Source organism: Zootoca vivipara, chromosome 6, assembly GCF_965207765.1.
Source record: "Zootoca vivipara chromosome 6, rZooViv2.hap1.1, whole genome shotgun sequence".
NCBI lineage: Eukaryota > Metazoa > Chordata > Lepidosauria > Squamata > Lacertidae > Zootoca > Zootoca vivipara.
The window spans coordinates 941,849-965,223 of record NC_142589.1 but is presented as its reverse complement, the minus strand read 5'-3'; the positions used below and the strand labels follow the sequence as shown (position 1 = coordinate 965,223).

The window sequence follows — 23,375 nt, the reverse complement described above, 5'->3', positions numbered from 1 at the left end:
ACCCTGAATAGGATGCTTTTCTACTACCGAAGATGGGCTGTAATTTGCAAGTCATGCAGAAAAAAAATCCTTGTAGTTATTAGAAAATACAGCAACAGATGAGTTGAGTTAACCTGTTATCATAATTCATTTTTCTTCTGAGGATGAGCAGCCAGGGAAATTGGAATAACGTTTTCAAAATAAAAGCCTGGGCTTTGCAATGTAAAAGATTTTAACATACTTTAAAACAAAACTGTATATCAATACTATATACGGACACCAAGAATTGGGGTGAGCAGAAGGGAGACAGAGATCTACTGGCAGATTTCAGGGCAGTAGATCAGAAAGGGTTTATGACTCCCAATGTTTTAACAATAGCAAAAGGAAACTTACATTTCTCCCCAGATAAATTAGGCTACTAAAATGAAGGCAAAAGCCTGCCAGGAGTGGATTTTTGTGTCAGCTGATATTGGCAGTTCTTGCGAATTTAGGAAAAGACAAAGTAGCTCCAACAAGTACGGTAGTTTCAGTACGGTAGGCTGTATGCCCGAGTCCCTTCCAATTCCTGGATTCAACAAGGACTAATTTGCTGATGTTGGGAAAGATGGAGGGCACTACTAGGAGAAGGGGACGAGATGGCTGGACAGTGTTCTCGAAGCTACGAACAGGAGTTTGACCAAACTGCAGGAGGCAGTGGAAGACAGGAGTGCCTGGCGTGCTCTGGTCCATGGGGTCACAAAGAGTCAAAGAGTCGGACAGGACTAAACAACAACAACAAATTTGCTGGAATGGCCTGACAAATTTCTTGGTAATGGCCCCATAAGTATGGGCCGTTAAGTTAACAAAGGAAGTGGCCCATGCCAGAGAGCAAATGGGTGTTAGAAAGACAAAATGCCGAAATCCAGCATCGCCTGAGCTCTGCGAGTGCAGCTTTCTCCTGATTGAAGTGCAGTGTTTGAGGACCGGGACATTCGCAGGGAAACCAAAATGCTTGTTTACAAAGCTATTGTACTACCAACCTTACAGTATGCTTGTGAAACATGGACCACTTATAAACGCCATCTCCAACTCCTTGCAAGATTCCATCAACGGTGTCTCCAAAATTTTTTACACATCACTTGGGAAGACAGGAGAACTAATGCCAGTGTACTGAAAGAAGCAAAGATCACCAGTGTGGAAGCAATGATTCGTTGGACTGGTCATGTTGTGCAGATGCTTCCAAAGCAACTACTCTATTCCGAACTTAAAAATGGAAAGCATAATGCTGGGGGTCAACAAAAGAAGTTTAAAGACTGTCTCAAGGCAATTTTTAAAAAATATAGTATTAACACCAACAATTAGGAAACACTGGCCTGCAAGCGCTCCAGTTGGAGAACAGCCTTCACCAAAGGTGTCATGGGCTTTGTGACACTCAAACTCAAGACAAAAGGGAGAACAAATGAAGCAAACAAACCACAGGACTGGTGCCTTAGGTGGGAATGCCTGCTAAACTCTCCCTTCCATCCCACCAGCCCACAAGTTCCCTTGCTTTGCCGTATCAGTACCAGTGGAATATTTTTGCAGATGCACTGCTGTTTGCCAGAAGAAACCTATTGAGGAATATTGAAGAATGATTCACAAGAACCTTTTGCAGAATGCCAGGGTGCCACACTGATCCTTTGGCCTTGTGTCGGTTCAGCCAGGCAAATGAAGCCGTTCCGTGCCCGAGGTCAGGGGTGACACCCCCATCTTCTCCTGCAGCTGCTCCTGCCCCCCAGGCCCCAAAGTCATGGCTTCACTGGAAACAGCAAGCAAGTCTGTTCCTTGGCAGAAGTGCTGCCATCCACCAGCACCAAGGGGCGCTCGGTGTAGCTTTGGATGATGCTGGAAACGCTGTCAAAGAGCTGGCAAGGAAAAGAGCAGAACAGGGAGCAGGTCAGCTTCTTTCTGCACCTCAAGTGACTGGCTTTTTTAGTCCAGTTTCCCTCAGGTGGTTGATTGGGAGCTCTGCTGACTGAGGTCACATTCACCCTCTATATTGAACATACACCTAGGCCACTTTAAGAGTCATGGCTTTCCCTCAAAGAATCCTGGGGACAGTAGTTTGTCCAGGGTGCTGGGAATTGTTAGGGGGTCCTCACCCACTACAACTCCCAGAATCCTTTGGGGAAAGCCATGGCTCTTAAGGTGGTCCAGCAGTGCTTTAAGATGCATAGTGTGGGTGGGAGCATTTGTTTCTTCCATCATGGAACTCTGGGTCACCAGGTGGTTATCCAGACACTGAAGGGACCTGGACCTCCTTGGCTTCTGCAAGGTGGCCCTACATCAGGTGCCCTCCAGCTGGGGATGGGAGAGAAAAACAGTTCAGTTCACATTTCAGTGTAAACTTAACTAATTTGCATTTCCTGAATCAGTACACAAACTGGCATACAGCTTTCTCTGAATTCTATCATGCAGTTCTCTGACCAAAAAATGTCTACAGAAATACTAGGGGGAGGGTGCACAAAAACACACATATTGGCTAAATTTAACATAAAAATGCACTGTATTAGGGAAAGCTGCTTGTCAAAAAAATGTGCACGATGGCGGAGATGCGCACTAAAGTGCTGAGGAATCTTCTGGGGGCTTTTTTCCCCTTTTTATACTATATCTGCACTTGTCCACTGTCCTGCTGATGTTCATATGACGCAGGCAGGGGCAGGAAGTGGGAGAGGGAGATCTCTTGCCAGAAGCATAAAGAGAAGGAGGCAGAAGCTCTGGCTGCATGGTGGGAACAGGAGAGGGGGCCTAGGCCCTGCTGCCGCTGCCTCCACCACAACCCCTTCTCCTAGGGCAGGCATACCCAAACTCGGTCCTCCAGATGTTTTGGGACTACAGTTAGCTAGGGATGATGGGAGTTGTAGTCCCAAAACATCTGGAGGACCGAGTTTGGGGATCCCTGTCCTCGGGAGCCCACACTGAGGGAGGCAGGAGGGGCAGGAGAAGGAGGAGCAACAGCTGAAGCAAGATTAAAGTGGCCTGCAACCAATTTTTGGTGCCAATTCCACAACTTAAGTTTCCAACATCTCTTTTTCATAAAAGGATGCTAAGCACGGTTGGAACATTCTTCCACATAATCCCTGCTGAAATGAAAAACATGAGAAATACACGTGACAGGATTCAGTGGAGCTGCTTTAATACCAGGTCAGACATTAGTCCACTGAGCCGAGCATTGACTAAGCTGATTGCCAGTGGAGGGTATCTCAGCCTTTCCTGCAGATGCTGGAGGTTGAACTTGGGACCTCCTGCATGTTCTACGGCTGCGCCACGGCCCCCCCAACACAGAAAGAGAGCGCTCACCTCTTCGTGGCTCCTGCCATCCTTGCCAAGCGTATATTGACGACTGCTCTCTATGTAGCGGATGGGGATGTTGTAGACGTGCTTCTTGAAAAGCACAGCCAAAGTGAATGGCTGGTTCCAGCCGTGTCGTGAGCTCTGCCTCACCAGGTAGGCACTGTCCTTTTGTGGAAAAAGAGGGTGGAGACATTCAGGTTAAGGGAGGAGGTGTCAAATGCAGGTGAAAATCTGGATCTTGGAATCGGAATAGGTTTTCTCCCCCAGCCCATAATTTAAGTGTCAATTTCACTGCTTTCTCCTCATGTGCAGCTGACATCTGATTGCCAGTACTTCCCTCGACTCTAGTTCTCCCTTGTGGAGGCCTGCGCCATCTCCTTCTTTTCAGTCCTTGGGATAACCCCCCCCCCCATTTTTTTATTTTTATTTTTGCATTGCATGTATACAATACAGTCATACCTTGGTTTAAATACGCTTCAGTTTGAGTACTTTCAGTTTAAGTACTCCACGGACTGTCTGGAACGGATTAATCCACTTTCCATTACTTTCAATGGGAAAGTTCGCTTCAGGTTAAGTATGCTTCAGGTTAAGTATGGACTTCCAGAACCAATTACACTCATACTTCGGGTTAAGTACGCTTCAGGTTGAGTACTCCGCGGACCCGTCTGGAATGGATTAATCCACTTTCCATTACTTTCAATGGGAAAGTTCGCTTCAGGTTAAGGATGCTTCAGTTTAAGTACAGACTTCTGGAACCAATTCTGTACTTAAACCGAGGTACCACTGTAAATTCAGCACAAAGAGAAAATGTAAACCCCCATTTCCTCCTTCTCTCGTTAAAGGCAGTAACTATTATTCATATTCTATTGTACAATCTTCAATCCTGTTTTACTATACATTCTTATCATTCCTTCAGCCAAATATTGTATACCAAACCATCATGGTCTCCATCAACCAAAGGAGACAAGACACACATGACCTTAGTTTTAACAAAAGGTAACACCAGTGTGAGAGACAGTGTGGTCACAATGTCAGACTAGGACCTGGGAGACCAGGGTTCGAATCCCCACTCAGCCATGCAGCTCACTGGGTGACCTTAGGCCAGTTACCATCTCTTAGCCTAACCTACCTCACAGGGTTGCTGTGAGGAAGAAATGGGGAGGAGGAGAACCATATACAGCAACTTTAACTCCTTGGAAGGAAAGGTGTTATATAAATGTATTAAATAAATAATTATCTCCACAAGTGCCAGCCATTCTCCATACAGTCTTAAAACATGAATCTAGTCCTATGCCTTGTAAAATCTGCCAGGTTTGGGCTATGGAGATTCTCGCTGCAACTAGTAAAATTATTAACAGGCCCTTTGCCTCAATATCTTTATTTACCTCCTCAGAAAGAGGACTATGCTGCAATGTCTCCTCTTCTTCCTTCTCATCCTTCTCCAGGCTAAACATATCCAGCTCTTTCTATCATTCCTTATAGGCCTGGTTTCCCAACTCCCCCCGCAATGGACGCTCCAGCTGGTCATTGTCCTCTGGAGCATAGGAAGCTTCCTCATGCAGAGAGCTGATCCAGCCAACCTTGTACTGCCCACACTGACTGGCAGTGTCTCCACAGGATTCTAGCTCTCCCTGGAGATGCCAGTGGGGGTTGACCCTGGGGCCTTTGGGACGCAAGGCTTGTGCTGTGCCCCCAAACAGAGGCCCTTCCTGAAACATGGTGCCCAGAACTGGACACACGACTTCAGGTGTGCTCTGACCCAAGGCCGGCTCACCCATGAGGTAGGCTGAGGCAGCTGCTTCAGGCAGCAGAATGCCCAGAAGTGGTGCCCTCCTGGGCTCCCCACTCACTCTGCCACCTTTGCTGCTGGTGGAGAAGTGGTGGTGGCCGTGTCTTCTGGCAAGATCTCGGGAGATCTCATTGAAATTGTGCAAGATCTTGCTGGGATCTTCCACCACCATTTTGCGGGCACTGCTGCAAAATGCAGGTAAGGGAGGCGGTGGTGGGGAGGGGCAGTGGGTCTTCCCTTTGCACCCCAGGCAGAGAAATGGGATGTGCTGCCCCATGTCCGACCAGCACTGATTACAGATTTCATATTATTTGAAAATCACATCTCTGGACTCATCTGGACATCCTGTTGTGCTGCGTTTCTAGGCTTAAGTGTGTGCTTTAAAGCTCTGTGTCTGAGTTATCCCCCCCCCCCTAAACCTGAATGGTCATTTGTTCCAATTCAGAGTTAAAGAGTGGGTTTATCGCGCAGACCTGTGCCTCGAAAGCACAGGGTAAAAAGAAAGTACCGGTATGGATAAAGCCTCTGAGTTTGGTGTATGCCCAAGGGCGTCTTCTGTGGAAAATTCCTCCCCATTAACCACAGGGTATATCTTTCCCCATCTCCTGCCAGCCAGTGGGGCTTAAGCAAGAAAACGTATTGGTTGATTGTGCCCAGTGTCAGATGATCTGTCCATCCTGCTACACTGACGCCTTTAAAATGGAGCCCCCAAAACCGCCTCTCAGCTGCTAGACCTCAGAGTTAGTTAGCTGCAGCTAATTCAGCTGGTGTGCACCATAGAGGTGCACTTGGTGGCTCCAGAAGGCAAAGGGACTGGAAGAACCTCCTCCTTGAACAGCAGCTGCTTTATGACAGTGTTGCAGGGCAACTTCAGGAGATACACCTTTACCTTATTAAACCGGAGGAGGGCAGCCTCAGCTGTATGTCGGTCACAGCTACCTGCATACCAGGCCTTGTTTTGCATGCAAAAATCCTAAGGGAATGTAGCAGATGATAAGGCAAGCACAGACACAGGGAATAGGAGGGGCACAGCTTCTTGTTCACACAGACTAAAGTGGCAGTTCCATTCAGACCCATGTCTTTCCACCGTCATTGAAGACCTCCGCCCACAGGTACCATTTCAGATTTCCCTGGGGAGGTGGCAAGATTACTGCTGCAGCTACAGAAAACTTGCCCTGCCAGGTACCTGGAAACCATATGCTAAAAGTGCCCTTTGTTCTAGTCGGAGGAGCAGAGAACAAGGGCAAATTAAACAATGCCATGTCAAGCAAAGGTGAAAGGCTCCCTCCTGGGTGTTTTTAAAGTCCAACTGCCAAAAAAACACACACAAAAAATGCAAAGCAAATCTCGACAAACAGTAAAATTTTATGAGCATTGGTTGAGATCACACACACACCATAGAGGCGTTCAGTGGGAGGGTGGGGAGAAACGTGATTTTGCTTGCATTTTAATGAGAAACTATCTAAATTTGCACTTCTCAAAATTTTGCAGTGCATTTCTCAATCAAACAATGTGTACAAAAATGCATCCGCAGGGTCAATTGTGCATACGTTTTTGAAAACAACATACAAAGTATATACTGGGGTGAACTGCTTTAAAATGTGTGTGTTGGGAGGAAAGGGCACTAAAATGATGACAATTTTTAATTGGGACATAATAACATAATAATCACAAACTGAAAAAACCCACGGTGGAATAAAATGGACATATTTACCCATCCATAATACCACTCTTGGGCACATGGCAGCAATAAAGTAAACTCAAAACCCCACACCCACTGCAATTCTAAATAAATTCTTATGTGCCCTGAGAATGAGGCATGGGGACATCACTCTTCTAGACCACAAACCCTTATGTCGTCATAAATGCATTATCCTTAAGATACTGCAAGACTCTTTGCCGTTGGTAGCATTTGCAATCCTGTGTTAGCTACGGCAATCCGGAACTTACCCTGCGCTTCCCTCTCTCTGCTGTTATGCTTAGCCCCATGGGATTAGGGAGGTTAAACTTGAACTGCTGCTCTATAAGCAAGAGGACAAGGCAGCCAAAGAATCCTCAGACAAGATCTTCTTGCTCACCTCTGGCACGGATCCACTCTTCAGACACACGCCTGAAACAGATAGAGCATTTCAGGGTTTCTGAGATATGTATTACATAGGCAAATATTCCCTGTGCCACATCAGTGCATGAATGACACACACATGGCATGAGCAATCAAAATCAGGGCACGGCTATTGCTTGGGGATGGGGAATCTGCTCTGCATGAAGATGATCCTTGGTTCAATCCCTGGTTCAATATTCATGTACAGCTGAGCAGGGGCACCAAGCCACCCTGCAAATAAAAAATAAAAAAATCAAGGCAGGGGCCAGACCCCTTTAAAATTCCATGGCAGCCGTGAAAGTCATACAAAGAGATACTCAACATACTTGGCTAAAGCCATTAACTCAAAAAGAGACTTATTTGGCCATTTTAGCAATCTCTGTTTTTACAAAATTTCATTTTACAGAATTATGAAACCACAGACTGGGAGGGGATCCCAAAGATGGCCACTAGAATAAGCCCCCAGTCCTCAGCATCACATGGCCCTTCTGGTTGGGGCTGGTGCATTCACCCCGCAGGTGTCCCAGAAAAACCAGGACACCCCATTTTGCCCCCAAAGGCCCCCATGATGTCACACAATTTTGCACCAAGATCTCACCCCAGAAACACGCTTCTTTTCAGGGCCATGATCTTGTGCAGCACCCCAAAACACACATTTTTGGCCATAGTGAGAGCATGGTCCTGAAAAAAGCACATCTTTTGGGCTCCATGATCTTGTGCACATGAGTTTTGGGACTACACATGTTGGAGGCTATGCTGGTGGGAACTGTGGTCCAACAACATCTGGAGGGGCCAGGTTGGCAAAGGCTGATGCAGAGGCTTCAGAGTGTGGCACTTACCTTTGCACAGGTTTTCTGCAAAGGCCTGGAAAGAAAATGAGCGCACAGAGTTTTCACTTCCTGGTCCCATAATCTAGGTACCTCTACCTATTGCCCAGCAATTGCATAAGGCTAACTCCATGCACCCCTGTTCCCAGACACCCTCTTCCTCAACACAGTCCTGATTTATAAACCACCATACAAAAAATTACAAACTCACTAAACTAAAAGCAATAAATCCATTTATAAAAATTCACAGGTTTTATTCCCTAAAATGACTGGGTCATGCACTTCAGGACAAGCTTCCTTAAGCAAAAATGTTATCAATGTGCCAGTCACCTGTCTAATTTCAGTTCATGGTTTACTCCAGAGGGCTGGAGCTGCAACACTAAAAGCCACCTCCTCAAGTGCTTAATAAGTGCAACTCTAGGACACCCGGTTCTCTTAGTGATGCCTCCTCTAAGCAGTGCAAATCTGAGGCAAAGTGGTCCCATAGGTCCCTTTAGTTATCCTGCCATTTCTTCTCATGAACAAGTCCCTCTCTTCCCTCCCTCCATTTTCTCAGCACAACAGCCCTGTAGGGTAGGTTAAGCAGTTCGGTTTGCTGCATCCTGAGTTTGTGGTGGCCTGCCTTAGCAAAACAAAACAAAACAAAACAAAAAACAACAGTTAAGCCCATGAATGCAAAGTTCTGGAGTCCTCCCCTGGCCATCATCCTCATTTCAAGCTCTCCTGTGCTCCCTTGGTAGCCCCCACACCTACCTTCTGGGGTCCTGATGGAGTGATTGCTGGCCTAACATCAGAGAGAGAGAGAGAGAGAGAGAGAGAGAGAGAGAGAGAGAGAGAGAGAGAGAGAGAGAGAGAGAGGAGAATAGTATTGTGGTGTGACATTAGCCCTGTGATGTTTTGGATCTAGAACCCCTTGATCCACAGATTTGCAAACCCAGGTCTCAGACTGAGGATTTGCTTATGAAAAGGGAAAGAACTCTGAACATGTCCAGGCCCTTGGTGAATTTCAGAGAGCAGTTAATCTCTGTTCAAGACAGCATTGCTTCTTAACAACAACAACTACTACTATGTCTTTATTTAATGCACTTACATGCTGTTTTTTATCCCATTGTGACCTCAAAGTGAAACACAATGTCATTCCAATTCATAATGCGTAGTTAAAACCGGTGCTTTTCCCCCTTAAAAAATGTTTAGGGGTACGCTCATTTTCCTACTCATATTGAAATAATGCCCCTCAATGAGGCCAAACTTAGATTCACAAAATGTTTAGGGGTATGGGTACCCCTAGAAAAAAAGCACTGGTTAAAACCATTAACAGTTTAAATGGCAGCAACAGTAAAGAGAAACCTTGGTAGACACACTTCAGAAATCTGAGCAGGAGCAGCTTACAGGGCGAGGCAAGAGCTTCTGAGCAGGTGAGTTGCTGTCACGGGGGGGGGGGAAGGGTTGGGGAGTCCATGCCCTGCAAATGTGCTGGGGGGGAGTTCTGGATTGGCTCCACTGCTGTCCTTGCACTGCACTGACCCCTCTGCCTCCTGCCCTCTCAGTAAGCAACAGTGACCTGTTGGGGAGTTAGCGCAGCCACATTGTGCAGCTGCCCAACCCGACTGCTTCTGAATCAGAACACGAAGTTATCTAGACAGAGCATGCAAAGCTGTGCTCAGACCACCTTGGACCAGGGATGACCATAGCTGTTGAACCAGCTGCAGCTGTGAAAAGGTGCTCCTTGGCACAAGACCTGGGTCTCAAGCAACAAGGCTGGATCCAGCTGCAGCACAGCCAGCCTAGGTACTACTGGTTCCTCCAGTCTAGAACAGGCCAGCCCACTATGCTGATCGCTGAGCACTTGTTCAGGGCAGGGCTAGTAATGTTCAGTGAGGCAGTGCAGGGGGCCCCTCCCTAATAGTGAGCATCACCACTGGCTTCTGAGAATGGAGGGAGGGAGGGGGGAGCTCAGTGGAGTGCAAGTACAGAAGCAAGCGTGTCGGATTGACCCCTGGCTCAAAGAAAGACCACTTCATTCAGCTCTCAGACTCTCCAGTGCAGTGAGTCCCAGAATGCAGGGCTAAGGTGAGGGATACCTGCCAGAGACCCTGGAAAACCGCTACCCCTCTGTAGAGAGAGTAAGGGACAGAGAGACTAATATCCTGTCTCAGTCACAGTGTTCATGGATGTTTTCACTCTCACCCTTCCTGACTAATGGCCATGGTGCAGTGGCTGATGAGGGTTGGAGCAGAGCTGAGATTCCTGCATTGCAGGGGGTTGGACTGGATGACCCTTGGGGTCCCTTCCAACTCTACAATTCTATGATTCCATGAATGTCTGGAGGGCACCATGTGGGCTACCCCTGATGTACAGATAGTGGGCTTTTCTCTGACCTACTTCTGGAAGGGAGACACACTCACCTGGCTTGCTTCAGAGGCTGGACAGGAGGCACTTTGCGGGGCATGTAGGCTGGAAGGGAAAAAAAGAGGATCAGGCCACAAGGAGGGTGGCAGGATGGAGCTCAGCACCCCTCTTTGGGTGGGTTTGGTACCAGCTGGTGTCTGCTGGATACAAGCACCTAGCACCACTGGAGAGCATGTCAAGCTGCCTTATTCCAGATACATCAGACCATCCATCCATTTGTCACATGTTTGTATCACTCAGATGATGATCACCCATAACAAAAAAAACAAAAAAAAGCCCTAGTGGGTTAACAATAAAGTTCAATATGCAACAAATAAGCAAAACACAACAAAGATCAAAGACAGTGTTACAATGGCAGCTGATTAAAGGACATAATTAAAGGAAGATAATATGGCAAACGGCGTTTCTGTGTGCTCTGGTTTCCATCACAGTGTCCTGTTGTACCAGAAGTGGTTTAGTCATGCTGGTCACATGACTAAATGCATGCTCCCTCGGCCTGAAAGCAAGATGAGCACCACACCCCATAGTCACCTTTGACTGGACCTAACTCGTCCAGGCGTCCTTTACCTTTTAACCTTAATATGGTTTATAAAACACAGAGGATTGTTTTGCTGTCAGGAGGCCATCAATTGGGGGGGGGGTAGAAGACGAGTCTCCCTTGGAAGGGAGTTCCAAAGTCTGGGAGCAGCCCTTCAGAAGGCTCCAAAGGTCCTGGGCAAAAGGTCTTTCCTATCATAAGTCACTTGAGGTCCTTTAATCAGAGATGGCAGGGGTTGATGAAGCTGCGACCTTCTGCTTGCTAAGCCTGCGATCCAGAACTGAGCTACAGTCCTTTCTTAGAAGCATCACAGTGGTGGCTTCTGGTGGGGAAAGGGGCTTCACCTGGTCTGGGCTCACATTCCACGTAGATCGATTCCTCCTGGATCTCCTCCTGGGGGTGGGGGGAGAGAAGGAGAGTAAGAGAAAGAGAAAGAGAAAAAAAAGAAAAGAGAGAGAGAGAGAGAGAGAGAGAGAGAGAGAGAGAGAGAGAGAGAGAGAGAGAGAGAGAGAGAGACGCTCAGGTGCTGATCTCTTGCTTCCCTCTGATTTCCTCTTCTCCAGCCAAGGCTGGCCTTATTATTAGGCCAAATGAGGCAACAGCCTCAGGCAGCAGATGCTGGAGAAGGAAGCAGCAGCCGCCCCCTCAACTCCTCCCTCCATTGGAAGACTGCCTTGGTCCCCTAAACCTAGCCTGCTTTCTTCAGGTTCCTTGGGAGAACTATTCTTTCTTCAGTGCTGGAGATTCAGCAGCCAGGCAGGTCAGCTTCTGCCCATGGAATGGCAAGGAGGGAATGCCCATCTTGTTGGTCGTGTCTCTGGCTGCCCACAGGAAAACGTCATGTGTAAGTTACCCTTGCTGCAAATGTGCTAACCAGGACAGTAATCTGAAGCAGCAAATGTTGTGTGTGGCAGATGGGTTCTTAGTTACCTCGTCATCTTTCAGGGCTGGTAAAGGATCTGCAAAGTGGTGCAAAGGAAGACAAGAATTAGCAGCCAACGGCAATTCCTCTTCTGCCTCTCCCCCCAATCCCCCCTCCCAGCCACCATTCTCTTCACCCCCTCCCAAAGGCAGCAGGAGTAGGGCTTCCTTTCAGCCGGAGCTCCAGCACCTCTCAGGTGGGCACCATTGCCATTCTAAGAGAACAACGGGAAAGTTCATGGGGGGCTCTGGCACCTCTTTTTTCTAGAAAAACAGCACTGAGCACGAGCCCCTGCGATCCAAAAGATCTGGAGGGCACCAGGATGGCTGAATTGGACTCCAATTTTATATGCTGCCTTTCCACAAAGGAAATTGTGGTCAAGACAGCTTACAATATGCAAGAACAGCAATGCATAAAAAAATAACCATTAAGCAGTTCAATAATATCAACCACAGTACATTTCAAACATGTAATAACAACATTTCAAGAATGTCCAAATGAAAATTCATTCATTCATTTTTTTAAAAAAAAGTGAAGTTCAAACCAAAATATCTGCATATATATTAAGATCTAACTCTACAAAGGCATTACTAACAACCAGCCCAGTAATGGGAATTGTTCTGTGTTGTACCTCTGATATTGGTAGGGCAGAAAGCAGGGAACCCCCACAGCTGGTGGCGCCAGAGCCAATGACAGGCAGAGACAAGGAATGCTAGTTTGGCCCCCATCTTCTTCCTCCTTGTTGATACTGGGTATGTCAGAAAGCAGGCAGTTGGGGCTGAGTGGGGGGGGCAGTGCCCAGTTTGCCCGCTGGAATTGCCAAAAACCCAACAAACTCTCTGGCAACTTGCCTCACACCTGGGATACCTCTCCCCCCATCTATCACCTGGGGTCATGGCTCTCCCCCTCCACCCAGAGGTATTCTCAGCATATTACCCCTTTTAGACCGGGGGTGGGTGGGTGGGTTACGGCTATTTGGCTGTCACCTTGGCAGAGGCTCATCCACTGGGGCTCTGGCCCACCAACTCCACTCTAACCTCAGCCAGCTTCCATCTGCCTGCCAGAAGGTTAAAATCATAGAGATAGACGGGACCCCTGAGGGTCATCTAGTCCAGCCCCTGCAATGGAGGAATCTTTTGCCCCAACATGAGGCTTGAACCCATAACCCTGAGATTAGGAGTCTCATGTTCTACCAGCAGAGCTATCCCAGCTCCCTCCTCCTTAGTCTCAGGTTGTATATATGTGTAAATGAAGCCATATATCCTAAAGACACCTCAGTCTCTAGTGACATTCATTCCAAGGAAGCCGAACCCTGGGTAAGTGTTGGCACACCTGGAGAGTATCTGGAAACTCAGAAATTGGGGTGGTGTGTAACATAAGGTTACCAGACATCCCTGTTTCCCGGGGACAGTCCCCAGATTCACAACCCAACTGGTGCCATTCTTACCAGTAGACTCATAGAGGCAACCCTGGGTGGAGAGTCTCCCAGGCCCATAAGCTGGTAGTCAGGCTGCCAACAGAGGACAAATCTACAAGTAGTGGGCTCAGCCTGTCATGGGCTCTGGCTCCACCTACTGTTGCAAATGATCCAACATTCTGCTGATACAAATTGGGACACAGGCCTTGTGCCTCTTTCCCAAAGCCCTGCAAGCCCAGCCTTAGGGAAGAAGAAGGCACAGTGCTCTGACTCTTCCCAAAGCCAGGCATGCGCTTGGCGACTTAGAAAAAGAGGCAGGAGGGCTCCAGGAGCCTGCCAGAGGCTGGGAAGTGCTCCTTCACAATGCCACTGCTGTTGCAGGAGCTGCTTCCGCCAGTCCCATCCACAGTTGGTGCAAAATCAGGGCACCCTGGGACGAAGGTTGCGCCCAGGGCGCTTTGAAGGAAAACAAGGTTGTCCCGGTTAAACTGGGGCACCTGGAAGGTATGCTGTAGGTCTCCCTGCCTTCTTCCCTCCCCATCCCAAAGACCACTGGGCTGATGGGAGTTGTAGTCTAAAATATCTGGAGAGCACCAGGTTGGTGAAGGTTGGTAGTCTAATCTATGAGACAAGGAGACAAGCAGGCAGAGGACCTTCAGGTATTACTTGGGAATGAATTTTACCTGAAAGACCCTTGGCGCCTGTCTCTAGTCAACTGAAGTAAGAACTTAAGCAACCTTCAGTCCAGATTCCAAGAGGCCACAGCTGGCTAGCAATTCCACCTACCTCTGCTGGCGGCAGCTTTCGCTTGGGACCCAGAGGCACCCCGGACTGGCAGAGACACCCGTCGGGCTGAGAGGGGAAGAGGCGGCGGCACAGACTGCTTCATCATCCCTTTTTGTAGAGCTGCAAAGAAGGGATCTGCATTACTTCTGAGCATGAACAAAGTGCTTTCCACGCACCAAGCCAACATGTAGGATTTGAGGAAGGGCTTCTAGGCAAGGACCACCACCTCACAGGTTAAGAAGAATATTTATTTCATAGCACTTTGCAGTAAACTGTTCGCCTCTGTTCAACAACCCTGTTAAGTAGAGCCATGATATCATAGCCATATTACAGATTCTGGGTTGAGTCTGAATGCAGCTAGGCTACCTTGTAACTTCATTGTGACATTTAACCAGAGAATGTCCCGGAGAAAGCTGACAGCACAAGCTTAACCATGCCTACTCAGAAGTAAGCCCAACTGAATTCAATGGAGCTTACTCACAGAAAAGTGGGGTTCGGATTGCAACCTTAGGCTGCATATACATTTGAAGCACATCACGCCTCAAAAATCCTGGGAACTGTGGCCTACCCCTCCAGCGCTACAATTCCCAGCACCTCTAACAAACTACATTTCCCAGGATTCTTTGGGGATGTTAAGTGTTTTAAATGTATGGGGTGCTTGGGGAGGGGCAGTGCCTCTGGTGGGGGCACATTGTGCTCCTTCCGGCATGGTTTGTGCCCCTTTGGTCCCTTCCGTGTATTCAGCTCTCATCTGTGGCTCTTAGAAGCTGCCAGCAGGTGACAGCAGCCACACCCCAGGGAATGGCGCCCACTGGCTGGCTAAACCAGGTGAGGGGAGCCGAAGGTGAGTTAGGGACTGGCTATCCCCTGCATGCAAAGAGAGGCTCCAGCAGATTGAGCAGATGAGAACAACAGGGAGTCCACCAGTCAAGAAGGCGGTTTCTGCCTGTGCTGGAGCGCAAAGTGAGGGGCAGGTGGGGCTCATCCACCTGGGAAGAGAACCCAACTAGGAGAAGAAAAACTCTGATCCTGAACCTCTACTGCCTTGTGGGATATTTGGGGGGGAAGTAAAGGCTAAGGACTAAACCCTACACAAATCTGGAGTGGAGTCCCTAAGAGGGTTGGGTGGCACCTTGTACAACTTCCGGCGACTCTTGCAGCCAAGTTGGTGCCAAATGTATTGCTCTGCTTTACTTTGGACCATATTAGCCAGGCCATTTTGGTGCCGCTAATGCAGCAGTTTGATTTCACATACACCCCACCAGCACACGCCTTTGTCTCTCGAGACAGACGGATGCTAACCAGGCTGCCTTTGTCCGTGCACTGCTATAAAACAAATTAAGCGCTCCCTCCTCTTTGTTGAAGAGCCTTGGACTCAGATATTTAATCTGGAAAGTGGCACAGACATGCTTAAAGCATTATGTTCTAAGCCTATCTGTCTCTCACTGTGCCACAGCTTTCTTCAACCCCCACTGGCCCAGCCTCCCTTTTCCAGGGTCAGGTGAAAAAACATCTAGACTCTTTGCCTTGCCAGCTTAAAAACATGACAATCATCCCATAAAAATCACAAGACCTTAGGGTTGTACTGGATAGCTCAGCGAAGAAGTTGACCCAGTGTGCAGCAGCTGTGAAAAAGGAAATTTCCATGCCAAGGACCATAAGAAAAGGAATTGAAAATAAAATTGCTGGTATCATAATGTCATTTTACAACTTGAAGTCCAGTGCACAGTTCTGGTCAGCTCTTCTCAAAAAGGAGATTTAGAGTTCAAAAGGTTCAGAAAATGGTGATGAAAATGTTCAAGGGGTGAAGCGACTCCTCTTTGAGGACAGGTTGCAGAATTTGGACTTTTAAGTTCAGAGAAAAGGTGAGCAAGAGGTGACATGAGAGGAGGACACAAAATTATGCATGTAATGAAGAAAGTGGAGAGATGCTAGAACTCATAAACATCCAATGAAGGTGAACGCTGGAAGATTCAGGACAGAAAAAAGAACAACGCACAGGTACACTATGGAACTCCCTCCTACAGGACACAGTGATGGTCACCAACTTGGGTGGCTTTCAAAGAGGATTGGGTGAATTCATGGACTACTAGACACGGTGGCTCTGCCCTGCCTCCACAGTAATGCTTCTGAATACCAGTTGCGTGGGAGGAGAGCGTTCTTGTGCTCGGATCCTGCTTGCTGGTTTCCCTTTGGGGCATCTGGTTGACCATTGTGAGAACAGAATGCTGCTGCTGCTGCTGCTGCTGCTGCTGTTGTTATTGTTATTATTATATCTGGCTGGGTTTCCCCAGCCACTCGGGGCAGCTTCCAACAAAAGATTAAAAATACATTAAAACATCAGTCATTAAAAACTTCCCTAAACAGGGCTGCCTTCAGGTGTCTTCTAAATGTCAGATACTGTAGTTGTTTATTCAGACACCCTCAGTCCCCAGAAAGGCATCACCCACCCAGTCCCTTCTACCCGCTCCACTTCTCAGCCCAGCCCCTGTTGAAGATTCATTCCCCATGTCTGCTGTCATGGGATTGTTGTCTATCACATGATGATATATGACGAAGACCGGATGTTTGTGTTACTGTGTTTCCTGAAGTGGGACTATTGTCCTTTGTTCTTTCTCTTTGCTGTCTGGTGCTAAAGAGAAAGGGAGCCATGATGCAGTGCTCCATATGTGTTTATATTTAAGAAAGCAGATTAGCCAAAGATTAGCCAAATGCTGAGTTGCTGAGGTCTGTTACGCAATTGCGAACACTCTGCGGATCTCTGAGTGTGATGTCAGTTGACATCAGTTGCTGTGATGTTCAGGCTGGAGAAAGTTTTTGAAGCTCCCGAACGATCGATCAGGAGGTAGGGAACATGCCAGTCAGGCATGTGTCTCTGCCAGGGTCCTACTCGAGAGTAGGAGATCCTAACAGCCCCTTCCTCTGACCTCTTTCTATGGCCAGGAAGTTGAACGTCCCGTCACTGGTGTTGTCATCATCTGCTTCAGGCTTGGACAGGAACTGCAAGGCATGAAAGAGAACTGAATTATGCTTCACATTGAAATGGGGGCACTCCAGACATTCTTTTTATTCTGTATTCATGGTGATTTCTGCTCATTGGTAGGGCTAGACAAGATCCCGCTTTCAACACTGCTTGTGCTTGTGAAAGTTTTGGAGAGGACAGACATACAGTTTTGCTTCCAGTCAGAACATGCCCTGTAACTTTTCATACCATGCATTTACGGTGGGGTGTTATCCTGATATTCATAGTACTCTATTGCCACATGGGTGGCGCTGTGGTCTAAACCACTGAGCCTTGGGCTTGCCGATCAAAAGGTTGGCGGTTTGAATCCTGATGGGGTGAGTTCCCGTTTTTCGGTCCCAGCTCCTGCCAACCTAGCAGTTCGAAAGCACGTCAAAGTGCAAGTAGTTAAATAGGTACCGCTCTGGCGGGAAGGTAAATGGCATTTCCGTGTGCTGCTCTGGTTTGCCAGTGCGCCACATGACCTGGAAGCTGTCTGCGGACAAACACTGGCTCCCTCGGCCAGTAAAGAGAGATGAGCACCGCAACACCAGAGTCGTCCGCAACTGGACCTAATGGTCAGGGGTACCTTTACCTTTATTGCCATCTGGAGGGACACCCTTGCAGTAATACCGGGGAAGCAACACAGAACAACTAAAAAAACAGAAGGTGTGGATGGTCCAGTATAAATCCACCACTAATACACTATTTTTTGGGCCAATGATGCTGCAGAAAAACACCAATCTGGAGAAGGTCCTTGCATTTCTTGAGCCCTCGTGCAAAAGAAATTTTGCTTTTAAGAAAAGGACACATCCCAAATCAAAAAGTTTTCATTTCTTAACTTAAAGCTTATAAAAAGTAGGAAAATGATTAAAAATGCTGAACATACAATTTCTCCCTGCAGTTTTAATGCCCTGAAAGTTAGCTAGAGAGATGATAATTGGCTGTCTGATTATCCTCACCCCAGTATGGAGAGCCCAGCTGCCCTGCCTGCACAAGCAAGACATCACTCACCGGAAGGGACTTGGGCTGGAGGAGGTTGTTTGGCTCAGAGAAGCGCCTCAAGGCCGGGCGATCTAAGGACAGAGAGACAACCTGTGAGGGAACTGGAGATCACAAGTCCCAGCTATGACTCTTGTGCCCCCACAAGCACCTTTCACTTCTCCCCTTCCTCTTCCTGGTCAACATGGCTCACCCCACCCACCCACCCTCTTCCCTCTAGAATCCTGGGGGGGAGGGGCCTTGCAGGTGATGCAGGTATTACAGAGACAAGAGCTTCTCCAACAGGCGCCTGTGCAGCTTCTGCTTAAAGACCGCCAATGAGGGAGACCCCGACACATCTAGGTAATTGATCCCCTTGACAAACAGCTCTTCTTATCAAGCAGCGATGGGCAAATCTGTCAGTTTCAGTTTCTTTCAGTTTCTCATTTTTCCACTCTTATATTCAGTTCTCCCACTCCACCCCAGAAACCACGTCCTCAGTATACAAGGATCCGGATTAACGAGCACACACTATCCTTTTTTCAAACCTTGGTGTATTCTGATCTTGTGACTCGTTTGATCTCGGCAGGGAGTGGTGAACTCTCCCCAGCAACCAGAGTCACTTGGTTTGAGGAACTCATGGACACTTTAATACCTGAAATGCCTCATTCACATCCACACAGGCCACCTAAGAATCCGGGGTCTGGCGAATGGACTGATAAAGAAATGAAAGACATTAAAGTGGAGGTCAGGAGAATCTACAGAGAGTTTAGAGAGGCAGGCAGCTCCTGATTGCCTGATATATATTTCGCTAGAATCAGGCAACTTAGGGAAACTATCCAGCTCAGCCAGATAAGACACAACCAGGCTTGTTGGGACTCGTTGCTTTCAACCATTCTCACCAACGATCATGGGAAATTTTGGAAGGTTATTGCAGACCCCCCACAGACCCAAGACTGGCATTGATTCCATCTATGTCATGGGTAGAGCACTTTAAGGCGATCTTCTATGATGACTGTATTCCATCAGATAGCCAAGATCTCTCCCCCTCTTCAACTCTGGCTGAGTGGCCCCCCGTCTCCAGCACTGAAGTAAAAAATTTAATTTCTCAGATGAAACTGAGCAGCAGGCCCTGACGCCGTCCCGTCTAAACTAGTCAAAGCCAAGCCAGACTGGTGGCCCGATGCCCAACTCATGGCAGAAATCTATAATTATTCCAATCTTCAAAAGGGGGACAAAAAGCTGCCATCCAACTATCAACCAATAAGTCTATTGTCAAATATTGGGAAATTGTATGCAAAACAGCTATTATCCAAATTAACCACATGGCTAGACGCAAATAACACCATAGGCCCAGAGCAGGCAGAGTTCAGGCCAGAGAAATCCACCTTACGCAACTGCATAGTGTTATCCCATCTAGCCGCCAAGTATACTGTACGCGGCACCACAAAGAAGGCTTATATGTGGCCTTTTTAGATCTTAAGGCTGCTTTTGACTCAGTCGACAGGGGACTGTTATGGTCCAAACTGGAATCATTGGGCCTAGATCCTAGGCTAATTTTCTTGATTAAAAAGCTCTACTCAAATAACACCTGTCGTATAAGAATAATCCCAGGGGACGAGGTGTCAGACCCTGTTGTTATAAATCGAGGCGTGAAACAGGGCTGTGTACTCGCACCCTCTCTCTTTAACCTTTTCTTAAATTATCTTGCCCCATTATTAAAATTGGTGGGTGCCCATAGTCTAAAACTCAAAGTACATTACAGGATCCTGCCCCTGTAGGAGACCCACAGAGGTAAAATAGATTGCTGGCCTCCCCTCCCTTTTGGCAAGTGACTGTACTGATGGGTTGGTGACATGATCATACTGGACTATTTATTTTAAATGTTTGTAAATGATGCCAATAAAGGTTTTGATTGATTGATTGATTGATATTCAGTTCTCCACATTTCTGCATCAGTTTGCAATTATTGCTATTTTGGATCCTCATGAAAACTCATTAGCAATTTAGTATAAATTTCTCCTCATAAACACCTGTTTGTATGTACTTTTGCCTAATATGCACATTTTGCAATGCAATTTCCCCTAACATTTTTCTACATCATTTTCACAAATATATGCATTTTTATGAACACTTAATCCCAGTGTATGTATCTGAAGAATCCCAGTGTATGTATCTGAAGAAGTGTGCATGCACACGAAAGCTCATACCAAAATAAAAACTTAGTTGGTCTTTAAGGTGCTACTGAAGGAATTTTTTTATTTTACTTCGATCCAGACCAACACGGCTACCTACCTGTAACCAGTGTATGTATTTGTGTACACATTACTTGGCTGGACAACTGCAATTTTGAATGGCTGTGTTTCTGTCTGTAGTGTTTAGGAAAGTTCAAATTAGGTAGGCTTCCTTATAGATATGAACTGAACTGAATTGTCCCCTATCCTTATTGTCAAGAAAGTTCTTCTAATGCTCAGCCAAAATCCACCTGCAACTCAAACCCATCTAGTTCTACCCTCTGGGTGGCAGAAGAGAAGAAGTCCTCCTTGCCCTCTTCTGTGTGACAGGCAGATCCTTGTAACATCATTGTGTGCCCTCTTAGTTCTCTCTTCTCTAGGCTGTCCATATCCAGTCATTCAGACTTCCCTTCCATGTCCCCAACCATGTGCAAAGCAGTTGTGCGTCATTTGCACATTTGTTAAGAATCCTAATGTCAGTGTACTGGGAAAAGCAAAAACCACCAGTGTCAAAGCAGAGATTCTTCAACATCAACTTCGTTGGACTGGTCATGTTGTGTGGATGCCTGATTATCATCTTACACAGCAACTACTCTATTCCGCACTTAAAAATGGAAAGCGTAATGCTGGTGGTCAACAAGAGAGGTTTAAAGACTTTCTCGAGGCAAATCTTTTTAAAAAGTAGTATGAACACTGACCACTGGGAAACACTGGCCTGCAAGCGCTCCAGTTGAAGAACAGCCTTGACCAAAGGTGTCATGGGCTTTGAAGACACTCAAACACAGGACAAAAGGGAGAAACATGCTAAGAGGAAGGCACGCTTGGCAAACCCTCACCGTGATCAACTCCCACCCAGAAACCAATGTCCCCACTGTGGAAGGATGTGTGGATCCAGAATTGGCCTTTACAGTCACCTACAGACACACCATTAAGACCGTGTTCATGGAATACAATTTTACTTGGCTACGAGTGAAGAAGAAGAAGAAGAAGAAGAAGAAGAAGAAGAAGAAGAAGAAGAAGAAGAAGAAGAAGAAGAAGAAGAAGAAGAAGAAGAATTAGGAGCCTCAGCACTCTTTGACTCCGGCTCCCACCATGAGTGGCCTGCATGGTCAGGTGTGGTGGGAGATGTGCCCAACATCATCTGGTGGGCCAAAGGTGTGTGATATCTGTTCACAGTCATTGATAAAATATGGACAGGTACCAGGCACAGAAGAGAGCCTTGTGGCCCTCCACTTGAAGCTTCCTTTTGATTCAATGGGGATTCACTGATGAGCACGCTCTGCGTACAGTTTTCCAACCAGGAATAAGCCTACCCGGCAGAACTGTCATTTAACCTGCAATTAACCAGTTTGTTAATCAAAATGGCACATGGAACTTTGCTGGTTGTGATGATGGCTCCAGAGTAGAGAAGGGGGGGATCTCTCAGTTAATTCTGTTTCCTCATTTTTCCACTCTTACCTGTAAGTTTATTTCTCTACATTCCCACATCAGTTTGCAATTTTTTTAAAAAGTCCTCATGAAAATCCAGCAATGTTTCATTTTTAATTGCTCCTAATATAGAATTGTAGACCCGAGGATCATCCAGTCCACCTCATCTTTGTTTGCAATTCTGCCTGATAAACATGTTTTTTGCAAAGGTATTTCCCCTTATATGCCCCTTTGTATGCTATTTTCACCAGTATATGCAATTTGATGGACACTGCCCCAGTATATGCATTTTTTTATGCACATTACTTGGCCAGAGAACTGCATTGCAAAATTCAGAGGAGTGCAGCCTTCAAAGGAGGGCTGTGCTTTGGTTTACATATTGTTTCAGAAAGTTCAAAATAGGCAGGCTTGCCTATCAATGTAAACTAAATCAACCCCCCCCCCCAATCCTCTGGAGAGTCCCATTTCCAGATTCTTACCCACCCTTCCCTGCTTACCAAGATATATGTTCTCTGCATCCGCTGGAACCATTTGCTTGCTCTGCCCTTTACTTGGGGGGACTTCATATGTATACAGATCGTCTTCCTCCTCCTCTTGAGCATCGCTGTGAACCTACAAGAATGTTAGGAGGAAGCTGGGTGAGGTTGGTCCAGGCTGTGTTGCAGTCATGGAAGGCTAGGGAGCAGCCACAGAAGACACCGCTCTAGGCCTTATGAACAAAATGGAAGCCAACAAATAGCCAGAGGACATCCACCTGAGAGTGTGCAGCATACATTGAAAGTACCTTCTTTCCCTCAGAGAATCTTGGGAGCTGTAGTTTACCACTAACAGGGCTACAATCCTGGCACCGTTAACAAACAATCGTTCCCAGGATTCAGGGGGAGTGGATGCACAACCATCGGGCTGGTTTCCATAGATTTTTCTCAATCTCTCCCAAGGCAGAATTGATAGCTATCCACAGAAAGCAGGAGAAAAACACAGGGCTTTGTCATTGCTATGATTGTGTGGCAAGTACACCCACAAACACCCCCACCCCCACCCAAGGAAAAGGGGGTAGCAAGTAGAGAAATTCCCCTTCATGGATCAATGCCTTGTCGTGGCGAAGGGGCTTGAATAACTCGGAGAAGCTATGAGCTATGCCATGCAGGGCCACCCAAGATGGACAGGTCATAGTGGAGAGTTTTGACTAAACGTGATCCACCTGGAGAAGGAACTGGCAAGCCACTCCAGTATCCCTGCCAAGAAAACTCCATGGACAAAGACAACAGGCATATAAAAGTTATGACGCTGGAAGATGAGCCCCTCAGGTCGGAAGGCGTCCAACATGCTACTGAGGAAGAGCGGAGGACAAGTACAAGTAGATTCAGAGCTGATGAAGCGGCTGGGCCAAAGCCGAAAGGACGCTCAGTTGCGGATATGCCTGGAAGCGAAAGGAAAGTCCGATGCTGTAAAGAAAAATATTGCATAGGAACCTGGAATGTAAGAACCATGGATGGAGGTAAGCTGGATGTGGTCAAAAATGAGATGACAAGAATAAATATCGACATCCTGGGCATCAGTGAACTAAAATGGAAGGGAATGGGCGAATTCAGTTCGGGTGACTATCATATCTACTACTGTGGGCAAGAATCCTGTAGAAGAAATGGAGTGG

At 47.1% G+C, this 23,375-nt stretch overlaps 1 protein-coding gene across 2 annotated transcripts; it reads right to left on the bottom strand.

Moving 5' to 3' along the window:
- Positions 1-206: 206 nt before the first annotated feature.
- On the bottom strand, positions 207-22,400 carry SH2D6 (SH2 domain containing 6). Of its 2 annotated transcripts, none has more exons than XM_088671393.1 (13): positions 22,222-22,400; positions 18,096-18,157; positions 17,008-17,080; positions 14,081-14,200; positions 11,886-11,914; positions 11,300-11,348; positions 10,414-10,462; positions 8,762-8,792; positions 8,021-8,045; positions 7,159-7,190; positions 5,970-6,053; positions 3,298-3,456; positions 207-1,862 (listed from the first exon to the last, which is right to left on the bottom strand). In XM_088671393.1, the coding sequence occupies exons 1-13, from the start codon at positions 22,253-22,255 to the stop codon at positions 1,746-1,748; spliced, it is 864 nt and encodes a 287-aa protein (XP_088527519.1). In that variant the 5' UTR covers positions 22,256-22,400; the 3' UTR covers positions 207-1,745. The 2 variants fall into 2 exon arrangements, with proteins under 2 accessions (XP_088527519.1, XP_088527520.1); XM_088671394.1 differs by lacking the exon at positions 207-1,862 and adding an exon at positions 2,150-2,298.
- Between the last annotated feature and the right edge of the window lie 975 nt (positions 22,401-23,375).

Coding starts and splice junctions, on each gene's coding strand:
- SH2D6 (XM_088671393.1), bottom strand. CDS start 22,255: ATGGTTCCAGCGGATGCAGAGAACATATATCTTG. Junction 18,158..22,221: donor TGCAGAGAACATATATCTTG/GTAAGCAGGGAA, acceptor CTCTGTCCTTAG/ATCGCCCGGCCTTGAGGCGC. Junction 7,191..8,020: donor TGCAGAAAACCTGTGCAAAG/GTAAGTGCCACA, acceptor TATCTGTTTCAG/GCGTGTGTCTGAAGAGTGGA.